The sequence below is a fragment of the Sylvia atricapilla genome, chromosome 8 (assembly GCF_009819655.1).
Source record: "Sylvia atricapilla isolate bSylAtr1 chromosome 8, bSylAtr1.pri, whole genome shotgun sequence".
NCBI classification, from domain to species: domain Eukaryota; kingdom Metazoa; phylum Chordata; class Aves; order Passeriformes; family Sylviidae; genus Sylvia; species Sylvia atricapilla.
In genome coordinates, this window is record NC_089147.1 from 13485642 (window position 1) to 13500264 (window position 14623).

Sequence of the window (14623 nt, forward strand, 5' to 3'; positions counted from 1 at the left end):
GCAGTTGCTAGAATCCTACATGGGATCTGGAAATGCTGGGTCACAAAGGATGCATCTTTGAAGTGTCTAGGAAGACGCAGTATTTGGGTCTGTATTTTACTTTGGAAACTGGTTCAGGGCACAAGGTGTGCAAGTGAGGCATAGGTCCTGTCTTCCCTGCACTGCCCAGTCCTCTCCCATGAAAATGTGGCTTTTTTCCCTTAACAGGGACAGCACAGCTCCAGGCTGGGACTCAGCAGCAGCTGGCTGGGCTGCAGGTGTTGGGTATGCAATTTGCAACTGTGATATATTTTGGAAGAGTAACCTAAATTTAAGAGGCCTGCTCTGCTTTCCCATTTTAAAGCCAAAATGGAGAAAAATCCACTTTTGGATCCTGACCCCACACCATCCTTCAGGGCACAGAAAGGTCTTCAAGCCAGATTCCCATGAATGAAACCATCTGCCTGCCTTGGGCTGATCTGAATACTGCCTGAAGAATGAGCTGCAGCACCACTCTACCTCCCCTGCACTAATAATCACAGGTATGTAAAACAGTGTGGAAATTTGCCTTTGTAGTTGCAAAAGGAGCTGAGTGCCAAAAGTCTGCTTTCCTCCTAGAAAGGCCTCTCCTTCAAGACCTTCTCCTGCACCACGCTGAGTTGAAAGAGGCATCAAGTATTCTCCCTGCAGACGAAGGTAAATGGGGGCTCAGACATTTGTTTTGCCTTGAATTCAGCTGATTGCTCTGCTGAAAAATTTAAAATTAAAGAACAATAAATAATTTATTACTTTATTTACTTTAATTCAATAAATTGCTTCCCCACAAATTAAGATATATTGCTTCAAATTAAATGTTTCATTAAATCTGAGATTAAACTTTTGGGGGCTGGGGAAACTAAGACTTTTTAATTTGGCTGAAAACATGAAAACTGCCATTTCCCATTGCTTTAATTGCAAACTCTAGAACCAAAGTGACACAAATTTTACGAAGCATGATTGTGCTAGTTTGGTCTCTGCTCCCACTCCTCTGGGAGATCAGTGGCTTTCTCTTTCTGACTCTTTCACATGGCTTCAGACTTTCAGCTGCAAATCCAAATGGAGTGTGTCTCTAATCCCAACCAAACCTCACACAAATGTCCTCTAATTGAAGCACTTTTTGTCTTTCAGATTTTGCAGGTCTTGCTTCTCCATAACCTTGCTTTCTGGGTGAACTTGTCATAGTGGCTGTCTCCAGCCACACTCCATGCTCTTTGTTTCAAATTTATATAAGTTAAATACATACAATATATGTATATATGTATTTATACATATTATGTATAAATATATACATTTTATATATATATATAAAATATTATATACATATATATGTGTGTGTGTATATATATATATATATATATAATTTTCTTTTGGTTGATGTCCTGTGTGGGGACTCTCAAAAGATTGGGATGGGATTTCAGCCATATGCTATTTCCCAGTCTCCAAATACGTTCATCTCTAATGAACATGAGATAAAACCTCATGTCTCTGTTTTCTGGTGCTTTTAAACATACAGAGGTTTTCTATAGATTTTCACTAGTATGATGGCCTAGCCATAGAGATGAATGGGACTGACACACTCACAAATGCGGAAATCTGTGTAGACTGTAGAAATGAAGGAGTTTGCTAGTTTCCTGGGCAGTGGTCCTCATGGTAGTGTACCTAGCATGATCGAATCTGTTACAGAATGGGATCTCTGGGGCCTGTCTGGCTGCTGGATGTTAGAAACAGCCTTTTCTAATTTATTAGGGACTGCTGGAGGGACTTCCAGCCAGTTCAGCACATGCCTCCATAGGTACATGTACACCAATACAGCCACTGCAGAGCACTTCAGTGCTGCACAATCTAGGAACAGCCTGCACAAACACAGTTGCAGGAGCAAATAATTGCTAAAGGGCTTCTATTTTTCTCCTCTGACTCTGCAAGCAGATGAACTGTAGGTGCTGTGAAAAGTGTTGGAGGAATTCTCCCTTGCTTATCTAACCCTTGGCTGGAAGCCTTCAAATGACAGAATTGCTCCAAGTAGTTGCTTGTGACTCTTGGGTGCCCTCTTCACCCATGGCTACAGAGCTCTGGGTCCTTCACTGTAATGGTATCTGCTGCAGGCTTGCAAAACTGGGACTGTGGTTGTCTTCACAGGAAGGTGAGAGCAGCAAGAGGAGTGTCTGAGATATTGGGTGACAGAGGGAGAAGGCCTTGTGATGCCTGCTCTGGGCTGCTCTGAAGAGGATTTGTAGGAACTGGGGCAGAGACAAAGCTCAAGGCTGTGTGCGTCATTTCCTAGAGGGAAATCTTTCCTGTGAGGGCCTTTTTGCTTTCAAGAGAGGTGTCCCTCTTGGGAGTATTTTCATGGGCTGGGAAAATCTCAAATCTCCATTTCTGAGTTCTCCTTCAGGCACCAAATTGCAGGAAAATGTCCCATGAGGAATGGGGTGCACATGAATGAGGGGGTTAGCTCTGTAGGCAGGATTCCAAACTCCTCCTCTGAGCGGTGAATGATGCTGTAGGAGCAACCTCTAAGAACTGTGTGACTGGAACCCAGGTCACTCTTGGGCTCGTTGAGTCCATGGCAGAGGGCAATTGCTTTTGGATCTATGAACTGTAATGTGCCTCTGTGATATGGAGAAAGGCACAGTCACTGCAGCAAGTGGGCTTTTGCCAGGAAAACTCTCTTATGTACTTACTATGTAAGTCAAGAGTATTTACAGGAGATCTTGCTGCCTGTAACTTAAAGCTTTAGCGAAACAAATTGGAATTGCCTTCTGGAGGCCATTGTTATAAATTACAGCCCCAACATCTGTCCACATCTGCAATGTCTAGACAACCCGTCTCGGCTAGGAGAGCAAGTGTGGGGGATGCTGTGATCACAGTGGGGAGGAGAAGCAAAGGGTTTATGCTGGGGTTGTGCCAAGCACCCTGGCTCATGCTGCCCCTCTGCTTTTGAGTGTAATGCTCAAAGCAGGGTCCACCTCAGCTTGGCCAGGGACTTCAGGGGTATGTAAGGCAGGAGGAGAAACATCTGCCTTTGCCCATTGTAGATTGATGCTAGCAACAAATTTTAGGGCCCTTGGAAGCCCTAACTGCTGTTGCCTCATTTGTTGCATGTTGAAGGATGTGAGAGAAGGCAGCGCCTTCAGCCAGGCTTGTTCCTGGCTTTCCTTGGCCCCTGCGCAGCACTTGCGATAAAGAGGCCAGGCCCGTCAGCTGAACGATTGTATTTTTTTTACAGTTCCTAGCGCAAACCTTCTCATTTATATGTAAAGTAGCCATTAGTCATAGCTCTGTTCCCTCACACTGCCTGATGTACAATCACATTTTGCAGTGGATGAATCTTTCCACACAGCTGCTCTGCTATGAATAATCCGTTGCTGGGCCCATAAATCAGAAAAAAATCATGCACCTCCTTTGCCTGATCCTTACACAAAGTCATATATTTTACATGAGGACAAACTAAATATTCATGAGGCTTAAAAAGGCTGTTCTGACTACAAGGTACTTGTTGGGGTTGTTTTTGTTCTGTTGGGTCAGGTTTGGTGGTTTGGGTTTGGTTTTTGTCCTCATAAGAAGAAATCTTTCTTTTCCCTCTGCCACCCTTCAGGCAGCAGCAATGAGCTCCCAGCAATGTTCCTCTGGACTCTGCTTGCCGAAGGACTGATGAATTTGTCATTGCTGCTGTGTCAAGGACGGGCCGATGGAAGGTGCTGCAAACACCAAAGGACACATCCCAGGGAGGCAGTAAGGCCTCAGAGAGCGAAGGAGCTGCTTTAAAGGTAAAGAGGCACTTCCAGATCAGTGCTGGGGGCCCCTGGCTGGCTGGGAGTCGGAGTGCATGTCTCTGTAGGTGCCTCAGCCTGGTGCTCCACACCAGGACCTCTGCAAGACCACGGAGACTGGGAAGGCTGCTGAACAGTCAGTATAGTATCTGTGCAAGAATGTTGTTGCCCTGATTTATTTTAATCCATATTTTAAACAAAGCAGCTACGGAGTCTATGGAGAGGACTGGGACCAGGGCTTCAGCATCTACTGCTTCCCAGTGGCCAAGTGAATCTGGTGGGGGAGCAGCACCATGGTAAAATGGCAAACTGTGAGTGAGTTCAGGTTTAATCTGCTCAATCCCTGTAAGGATCCCTGTAAGGACTCTGAATTCCCAGGATCTGCCATGTCCAAGAAACTCTGCCTAGGCCATCCATGATGATGCTATTAGTGCAAGGAGGGCTCTCAACGCCCAGGAGGGTCAGGGGACCCTGACAAGTGCGAAGACAAGGTTTTCCAACTTCTATTTGCTGAATTAGCAGCTCCCAAAAACTGAAGGACCAGTCTCCTCCTTCCCTGCCCTGGTCCTACCTGCCCTTATAGTAGCTTTGCCACTAGTGTGGTCCCAAAAAAAAGCCAGTTTTGACTTGCCAGCAAAGTGTTTAGTTTATATTTCCTGAGTATAATTTTTCTGCCACTATAGTGAATGAAACCAGCTCACTGTGCTAGCAAACAGGTTTTGGAGCCAGGAGAAGGTGAGAGGAGGAAGCATGTGGCTGTCAGAGACAGCAGAGAGGATATCCCTCTGGAAAGCTCCCCTTTCCAGCAGCACAAGGGATACAATCAGCTCAACCTGTAAATGTTAATCTACAGCCTACACTACTGTGGTTTCTCTGCAGACAAGCCTTTCTCTCTGGTCATCCCCTCCATACGTGCAGCCTTGCACATCTTCTTATACCAGGTAATGAGTACTGTCCTGCTCAGTGAACATAATTCCTACTGTGTGGTCTTGGACTCTCTCCCTTTGCTCTTGCATGACTGAGCGTCCTTTTGTCCTAAAAAAGCCCCTTTGCCCACAGGCTGCAGGGAGCCATTCTGCCCTCAGTTTTCCCAGACCATTGCACACCAAGTGCCTTTAGCTGAGATGCCAGAGCCCTGTGTGAAACATGCCACCGTCAGGGATAAGCTGGGCAGGAGAGGCTGAGCTGAACCACTGGGATGTTTCTGGGTGCAGGGGTCCCTGTCACCTTCTCACAAGCACTCATGCTATCAGAGATTGCCTGTGTGCTCACCACTGTGAAACACAGCCCCAGCAGCAGCTGCTGCCACTGCTGCCGCCAAGTTCTTGCAGGACAAAGGGAACAACAAAACATTCTTCCCTCAGTGAACTCCCTTCTTTTCACTTCCCTTTCTTTTTTGCTCCAACTTGGAAAGAATGAAGCCAAGGCACTGCCAAAGTAGAGGAAAGCAAGGCCAAGCACACACAGATGGTGACTCCACAAATTTAATTTAAAATCATCCTTTATTATTCAAAATATAAAAATTCAGGCAATAATGCCCAAAGGAACGGCACTGATTAAAGTTCCCTAATGTTTCATGGCCAAATCTCGCTGCTTCCACCATGGGTCACTGGGACAAGAAGTGAAACCCCTCCGGAGTGCAGAGAAAGGTAGGGCTGTACCTGCTGTAGATTGCTTAACCACCAACTTACTGACCCAATCAGCTTCACTTGAAGCAATGCACCAGCTGTTCCTTACCCAATTAATGACTGCCACAGCAAATTAACATGGCGTTACACCAGGCGTGGATGTGGTCCGCAGAGTCCAGAATGCACAGAGCAATATGCTATTGCAAAAATAATCACAGTAATATCTTTACTGTTAGGTAGCATCCTTCATCTGGAAGGATGGTGAGGTCCCTGAGCACTATATGGGCTCGTTTCATGCAACGTGCTCTGCAGTGAGGGGGTGGAGGGCAGGGAGGGGGGGTTTGGTTGCTGTTTCAATGAAAAGTAAGAGGAGCTGGTCAGGGTGGCTCTACTGTGGCAGAGACAGCACTGACTACACACACCCAGTTCCTGCAATTCAAACAAATAATTGTTTGGTTGTCAATCTGTCGAAATGTGCCTTCTCCCTGCCTTACGCACCACAGACCTCTCCAGTGTCTCTTTGCCTTCTCTGTGATGTGACACCTTGATGGTGTCATAGTTTGGTGTGCTAACCATTCTCTCCTCTGGCCACAGATATAGCGAGCTGGTGGGTGCAGAGCTGGCCATTCAGCTTCAGGGAACACCCCACAGTGGGAAGGGGCCACAAGGTCAAGGCTGCAGATACAGAGATCCAGGTGAGGTTCCTACAATAAGGCATTACTCCATGCTCAGTGCTGCTGGGCCAAGTGCTGCTTCTCTCAATCTCTCCTCAATCTGTGCTGTGGTTGAGGCTCTTGCCCTGTCCCTCTGCAGTGGTTCTGCATTCTGGGGTCCTGATGGCAGTGTGGCAGAATAACCAAGCCATGACCTTCTACCACCAAGTTTAAGTCAAGCACCTGAACACTCATTAGTCCTGGCTCCACATAGTTCAGAGGTGTTAATCCCCTGTAAAGTTACAGTCCAGACAGTTCAATCAGCCTGGAGGGCTTTAGGACTCTGGTGTCTAATGCTGAAGCATTACACTTTCCAATTTTCCAACAATTAGGCCAGCATCAGATATTATTGACAAATAAACCAGGCAGTCAAAGCCCTGAGCCTGCCACACTGCTACCAGGAGGATCCATTTACATCGCAAGCCAGCTGCAGGATGCCTGGAAGGAGGAGACACAGGAGAGTCCTGCCTCAAGCACCAGCAGCCCCTGGTTGCCTTCAGTGCTGTTACAGGAGCCCTCCCTTTGTAATTATAGGATTCCCTCATTATAATTACTGTTATTTATATAATTGTGGTGAGTGTTTTCAGTGCTGTCAGCAGTCTGGAAAGTGCCCAGCCCCACTAGAGCCAAGCATTTCAGGCATTTCACTGCTAGAGTCTGGGCTTAAAGTATGATGGCCAAGAGCACGGCTGGGTCGGTCCAAGAATGGCAGCCTTTTGTCCTGGTGACATGGAAGCTTTATTTGGGAGATTTCTATGCTCTGGGATTGTAGAGGGAGAACATTAGGTTATCCCTTCCTCCTCCTCTTAGACCACTGCTCTGGGAGCATAGTCTGCCAGCATGACACCCTGCAAAGGCTGACATTCCCTGTCACCTCTGCTGGGTCACTGGCTGCAGCAGACACTCCTGGCACTGGATCATGAGGCACCACCTAGTCACATGTCCCTGGGAGGAATCCAGTAATGGGCACATTCTCTGCATCCTCTGTTTTCTCTCTGATCTTCTTGCCTGAAAATCTGGAGGAGACAGTGTTTAGAGAAAATGAGGGAAAGGACTGGTACTCAGGAGATACTGGTTTTGTACCTGCTTGAAGCTTCACTTTTGTTCCTGTGTCAAACACAGGAATGAAAACAATGGGTTTGAGCTGCATATGGGCAAGCAAGTGCTGATGTTTGTGGATGGCTTCTTTGCATTGAAATAGGAAGAAATTCAGAGTATCTCACTTAAAATGCAGAGCCAAATATATAAATGCAGCAAGTAAAAGAACCTGAGTGTTTTACTAGATAGATAAACTGGCTAGAAATCGGTGTTGTGTTTGCTACAGAAAAGTAAAAACTTACTAGGGTCTTATAACTGGTAGTAAAACCACAGGAAGCAGTTCATCTCTGCTGCTCCATACAAGCTAGGCTCAGTTTTTGGGCACTGTGAAAAATGTAGAAAAACTGGAAAAAGATGAGACAAATTTAATAAACAACAGGATTAGAACCAATGGCTACCACTTGAGCTAGTGTTGTAGGGTGTGCAACAGAGAAACAGAGGGGGATATGGTAGATATTCTCCTGTCTACGTGCAGCTGCTAGTCAAGGAATGCTGATCAATTTTTTTTTTTTTTTTCCTCTTTGCTGCTTAGTACAGCAAAGAAAACTTTCAGGGAAAATTGATCAAAGGGCACCAAAGCACCACGGGAGGCTTCTTATGTACAGGAAGGCTTCAAACATCTCTCAAGAATGATGTCACCCTACTTGATCCATTCCAGTGCTGCAAATTTTCCTGTTTCACGTCCCCTGCGGACCTTCGGTCTGGTGACTTTTCACCAGACATTTCTGGCACCCAGCGCACGGGGCTCTGTTTGGGTTTACCAGCAACAACCGACTGGAGCACGGACAGTGCGCGGGCACGGCGCGCAGCCGGAGCAAAGCGTGGGAGCAGCCGAGACCTCCCGGGGGAGGACATTTGAGACCGCGGGGCTGTGGCTCAGGAGCCACCGTACCTTCCACCCCAGGGAAGGTCTGCAGCTGGAAACTGCCCACACGGCACCTGCGGGATGCGCCTCCTCACCTCCCTCCTTCGCCCGCCCAGAGCGGCCGCGTCCATTCCACCCCGGGCCGCATCGCGCACCGTCACGGCCGCAATGTTACTACAACCCCCGGCGGCCCCCTGCACTGCGCACAACGCATGTACCAGCCGGCTCCCAGCGTACCCCCAGTCCCGAAACCTGCCGGGACTTGTAGTTTTATCCGGCGGGTCGGACCTTTGCCAGGGACGCGGTCGGGGACTCCATTTCCCGTGGGCCTGCGGAGCGGTGCATGCGCCGTGCGGGCAGCGGGGCGAGGTGGGGGGGCGCGGGGCAGCGCAGGTTCCCGTCTGCGCTGGCTGCGGCCTTCACTGAGCGGGGGGGCGGCCCCGGCCCGGCCCCGCAGGACCATGGACCCGGCCGAGGCCGTCCTGCAGGAGAAGGCGCTCAAGTTCATGGTGAGGGGCCGCGGGGGTTGGCGGAGGCGGCCGGGGAGGGTGGGCACCTCTGTGTATGGAGGGGCTGCGGGAGCGGGGGGCCGGGGCGGGCTGGGGCGGGGGGCTGTGGGGAAGGGGACAGGGCCTTGGGGCCGGGCCGGGCCGGGCTGGAGGGCGCTGGGCTGGCGGGCGGGGGAAGGTGGCGAGCGGGGCCCAGGGAGGGGGGCTGCCTGCGGGGAGGGCAGTGAGCAGGGTCCCCAGATCCGGGCAAAGGGAGCCTTGGGAGGAGGGGAAGGGGGCTGCAGGTGCCACCTGAGAGCGGGAGAAGTTAAACTGGAGTGAGGCAGGACCTGGCAGAGGGGCCCGCAGGCACCAGCAGCCTTTGCGCATGTAATTCTTGGATTTTTTTTTTCTTTATTTGTGCACCTTAGACGATCCTTCTGCAATGCTCACTACCCCTCTGTAATTTTGGTTTTCCTCCCATTCTACTGCGAGATCTCTAAATACTGACACTCGAGGGTTTCAGCTGCTGCTGCAGCAGAATATCAGTGATAGTGACTGCGGGGAGCACGTACCTTGTTTAGGCTTTGAGTTGGCCTTTGGTATGGAAAACAGTACATGCATCCAAGATGCTCTTCAAACATGGCTAATTTCCATAGATTCGTGGCATTGTGCACTTAAACTGTAGCTTCATTCTCTTTTTCTTCCTTTGTTGATATTTCTAAGCGTTTTGGCCAGAAATGTAAAATTTAGAAATGAAAACAAAGTGTTGCCAGCTAAACGGAATGTAAATTTCAGGTGCCCCAAACTGTTCTTTCCCTAAGGATATAATTTCAATGGCTGGCAACACTTGCTAAAAGTTTGTTTTGGATTAGTGCTTCTAGTGGCACAGAATTAAACTTGAGCTCATCAGGCAGAAGGAATTCTATTAAATCTTCAGAACATATGCTCAAAATGAAATTGAGGAAACTCTAGTTGTAAATTTTAATTTCTAGTTGTAAAACACTTGTTTGTCTTTTGGTTTTTAATCTGAAAGAACTTGTTTCTCCCTTGAGACTTTTTGACCTGTTTGCTAGTAGTCTCCAAGTTTTCCAGATTTATAGAGTCTCAGCTAGGTGAAGTGGAAAAATACTCTGGACACCTGAATAGGCAAGGCAGCAATTAGTGATAATGAATGGCCCTCTTTGGTGTGGGATTGGCCAAAGGAGTGTCCCAGATCCTGCTGCACGTGTGTTTGGCCAAGCTTGGTAATTACAACTTGCCTCTAGATAGCGAGTTTCACATCCCAAAAAGTTTTTGCTGGAACATTCCTTTCTGCTGCCACACAGTATTGTGAACATACTACGCTGACTTGTGATACGCTACTTTTTTTCACCTCCTGTGCTAAGATTCTCATTCAAGGACTTATTCCCGGTGGTTTGAGATCATCTGTAAGATGGGGCCTGGAGGCTGAGGGAGTCCCTGTCCAACCTGCAGCTGGCAGTGTCCCGCTCAAACAGTAGAGCTCCCTGACACTGGGGAGAGGCATGACCATGAGAAGAAGCTGCTCTTCTGGGATATGCATCTGTTAAGAGCACCAAATAAAGGGAAGAATTATCAAGAGCAGGCTGCACTGAGAGCTAAAAGCTAATCCCTCTGTCCATTCTGAACTTTTTAGGGTATTTTTGCTTACAGGTTGAGAGTAGAGTAAGCAAAGGTTTTGTTGAGCACCTCTCAGGCTTTTGCTTTAGCATGTATTGGTCCAGAACACGGCTCTTTACTTAAACTCTGCTGACGGACTAAAGTGTTTGTCAGACTTGGTGGGGTCTCCTGGTGTTCCTGAAAGGGTGGCCCAGGTAGATCCATCAGGATACATGAGGAATCAGTTGTGAGCATCATCTTGGCCCTTGCAGGAAATGTCTCTCTCTGCCTTGTAGCGCTCAGACAGTGCTCAGGCACTGCAGTAATGGCACTGGTGCAGTTGTCCACACAGAGGTGGCAGATCAGCTCGTGCATCCTCTCAGCTAATGCTGAATCATTCACAGTAGATTACCTTGTCCATCTGAGTGTGTGATATGCTTCGTTTGCATCTTCCTTATTACATGGCCCACAGTTTGGCTCGAGGTGGGCTTTGCTATTAATTATTGATTTTCCCTGAGAACTTCCCAAGGAGCATTGTAGGTAAATATTCAAATACATTTTGGAGGTATGAGGCCTATTATCAAAGGCAGGAGAGACAGTTTTGGTTTTGTTATGTGGTTGGAGTAAGTTTAATTTCATGTTGAAAAGCAGCTCTCTAGGTGATGGTTTGTTTATGCTTCTCTAGAAAATAATACCTTTTTCCACTTAAAAATGTCAGTACTTAATTTTTGACATTGACTTTGAGTACCTCTCTTGAATCACAGGGTATCAGGCAAGATGGACATGGTGATCTGATTTTCATTTTAATGTCTGACTCTAACTGAAAAATGTAATGGGAAAGTTTCATCCAGTGCTAGTAATATGAATGAAATGATTTTGCTTTAAAGCATCTATATTTGATGCTTTGAAAGACAAACAGTACTCTGTTGTTTTTCTTTATGCTCATGTCTGTACAACTTTTTGATGGGAGTAGAAGGCAGCTGCCTTCTCACTGCCTGGTGTTGGCTACATTATCTGCCAGTGGAGCAGTATTGCATTTTACTGATATTTGCTACCAGTTTCCTGGTTATCTGTGGTCAGGAACCATATGTATAATATTTTAAGGTTTAAGTTATTTATTTAATTTCATTTGCTTACTCAATTTACCTCTATGTCTTAAAAAGACCTAATTTATTCCTGATATTAAATTGCTGTGTATTAACACTACACAATACTAAGCAAATACCACAAGGGAAGACTGTTTCCGCTAGTGAATGAGTGTCTTGTATCATGTGCTCTGCACATCATTTTTTGAAAGTTTTATTTGAGGTTTTTTTTTTTTTTTTTTTTTTTTTTTTTTTTAATGAAAGATGGTTCATAGGTTTAAAATACAATCTTTTAATGTAATTTAATTTAAAAGTCCAGTGTTCTGCAGCTGCAGCAAGGATTTTACCAGAGTGGAAGCTTAGTTCACTTCAGCCTCTTCTTTTTTGTACAGTCCTACTGATGAAAGTACACTCTTTCTAAAGTACAGTGTATAAGAGACTGATGCACAAGCTAAAGAGAGAGGTGACTGTGCCCATTAAACTAAAAAAACACACACAGAAGTCCTACCCAAGTCCCCTTGCCATAGAGAGCTCTGCTTTTATGCATTCAGGAATATGGGATTTCCATAGTCATAGTCATTTAAAAAACTCCCAGAAATTGAGGTGTCCAATAAGTAACTTTCAAGTTTGAATAAGTGTTTGAAACTGTAGATACAGTACTTAAAGTGTGAGTGTGATAGGCTCAACTGAGACTTTGATTAAATGTCATATAAAGTAAACTACATAAGCCTGCATAGAATAGTAGATATTTTTTCAAACTAGCTTCAAATGGTTCTGTTAAGTATACGAATGTTCTGATGATTATCTTTTTAATTAAAATGAGAAATCTTTGTTTAAAGTGGCATTCTTTTTTACGGCCTGTTACAGTCTCTGTAACAATCATTTCTTAAGTCTGAACGTTTTTAATTCCAGGAATCCATTTATATAAAACTATGTTTAGACTTAATTAAGGAACGATTCTTACAAAGCTTGTAAATAGCCAGGAAAAAAGGGACAGAAAATAAAACTGACATTCACACTTAACAGAATGATTGTTACAAGGTATGTAATATGCTATAAAAATACAATAAAGCTCTTTTTATAAGAGTTCATATTTTTTGTTCCTCATTTTGAAAGGTATTTAAGAAAAATATCAAAGCTCTATGAAGCGACATCTGTTTTCTTGAATGGACTAGTGACAACTTCAGTTGTGTTTAATTAACAGTGCTTGGAACAATACCTGACCACTTTGGGGTCCCATCTAGGACCATTTGAGAGGCAAAAGCATGATCCTTAAAAGAGTTTCACTTTCTCAACTTTCATGAATTAATTAATTAACAATAATTCACTTTATTTCCTAGCTCATTTATAGGAAGAAGTCAGTCTGAGTGTTCATGGTTTTCTTCTGTTTCACTCCCCAAATACCATTTTCCTTTTGGTTTTGAATGACTGGATTCTAGGAGCTGCTGGTGGGCCTTCCATTTTCACAAGAGAATCTGAGCCTTCTGGTTGTGTTTTAAGATGCATCTGTGGGGTGGGTTTTTTGTTTGTTTGTTGAGGTTTTTTGGTTGCTTTTGTTTTTGTTTTTTTGGTTGTTTGGTTTTGTTTTGGATTGTGGCTTGGAGGGAAAACTCTGAAGTTCATTAATTTTTATATTTGCATGTTTGTAGGAGCTCCCACATAATTGGCAGATAATATAGTAAAGAATAGTCAGTGTAATTGAAGGCTGAAGTGTTAGAAAGTTGGAATTTTTTTTTTCTTGCTGTGCATATATAAATATAGAACAGATGGACAAAGGCTTATACTTTAAAAGAGGCTCTGTTTGCACTGAACCTGTGTCATTCATGGTGTCAACAGGACCAGGATTCTTAAGACCTATTATTTGTTAGCTATTTTTAAAAAAAATCTTTGAGAACCTCGCAGTCTTCCCAGTAACATATTTGTGTCATTGACATTGTGGCAGAGAACCCTGGGTATTCAAAGTAAGGATGTAATGAAATCAATGAGAATAATTTTGTAAACTGGGATAGCAGAGCATTGCCTTTTAAATGTGTGGTTGCAAATCCTGCTTGAATATTAAACATACACTTACCAGTTTTCCAATGCTACTGAAATAGCATCCTGGTTTTTTTGGTGTTTGTTGGGACTAGTACATTGTATGGAAAACATTGATTAATTTTCTTCTACCTCAAACTTCTTGCTGTAGATTTTTCTTCACTTTGATGCAGGCCTTTGGTAACTTCACCCTCACTTCTCTGGTAATGTTTCATTTCAGCCACTTTGCTCCATTAAATGCGTGCAATTAGAAAAGCAAATGGCAAATTTGCTATCGCATCACTGAAGTATTTAGTTTCATAGACTTAAAAAGCCAAATTTGTTGCACCATGCTCTCCACACTGTAATATGTACTATAAACATCAGAGAGAATAGGCTGACCTTAATATTTGCTTCTCAGACTAAATCGCCGCCTTGCAGCAGTTATTTCCCACTGAATAAAAAGTTTAATTTCACGCCCTGATTAGTGCTAGTATGTGCAGGTGGATATTTATTTTATGCAGCTAAACTAATCTGCCTTGGCAAATTATTTGCCAGTCAGCAGAGCTATAATTCCTCATGAGTATTTGATACTAAATTATCATTCTCATTAGTAAGATGAAGCAGACTGTTCTAACCACAAAGTTTGGTTGAGGCAAAGGGCTTCCTAAATAGTCTTTGGAAGATACAAGGTGTGTGGTGGCCTCAACATTCTCAGTATCCTAAAAGGGTTTGTGGTATAGAAAAAGGTAATGAGGATTTTAGAGGAAGAAAATAAAATTATTTCATAGTTGTGTATCATGGTAAGATAGGAATGTACAGCTAGGAATGTACAGTTTTCGGAGATCACCTCTTTAAGAGGTGCCTAATGAAGAAAAAATCAAATGGTCATCTTTGGTTGGCCGCTGGAAATACTCCAAGCTCTGGTATTTGGGTCATAAATGAGATTAAATATAAAGTTACATTGTTCTCTTCTTTGTTTTCAGTGCTAGTGGCTGTTGATATAGCAGAATTTTCCTCAAGCATTTAACTTTTTGAGACAGAAAGGTAAATGGTTGAGGAACCTTCCTGGTCTGGTCTCATTTGAAATTCACTGCACACTCTAAAAACTCAAAAATTTTAAGTGAGGATCAGAAAGTATCTCTGACATACAAATGTTGAGTGGATATGTTTGTCAAGTGAATGTGTTCGTCCGTCATTTTGTTTTCTATGGATTTTACTGTGTTGATAGTTTGTTTGTATTATAAAACATGTTAATGAAAGATACTTATTTTCTGCTACAAGGGGAGTAATTTATACCTGGAAATTAGGAATTTTCACTAAGT

General features: G+C 44.5%; 1 protein-coding gene and 1 long non-coding RNA gene across 4 annotated transcripts in view; one reads left to right on the forward strand and one right to left on the reverse strand.

Moving 5' to 3' along the window:
- Window positions 1-6843: 6843 nt before the first annotated feature.
- LOC136364084 (uncharacterized) lies at window positions 6844-8255 on the reverse strand. The gene is made up of 3 exons (XR_010744099.1): window positions 8188-8255; window positions 7470-7571; window positions 6844-7145 (listed from the first exon to the last, which is right to left on the reverse strand). It is a non-coding gene; the product is annotated as an uncharacterized lncRNA (long non-coding RNA).
- BTRC (beta-transducin repeat containing E3 ubiquitin protein ligase) overlaps window positions 7845-14623 on the forward strand; it is a 115583-nt gene continuing 108804 nt past the window's right edge. Inside the window, exon 1 of one of the 3 annotated variants that reach the window (XM_066323684.1) lies at window positions 7845-8601. In XM_066323684.1, the coding sequence (XP_066179781.1) occupies window positions 8305-8601 (297 nt within the window). In that variant the 5' untranslated portion in view covers window positions 7845-8304. The remainder of the gene's footprint in view (window positions 8602-14623) is intronic. The other 2 variants (XM_066323685.1, XM_066323686.1) reach the window with 2 other exon arrangements.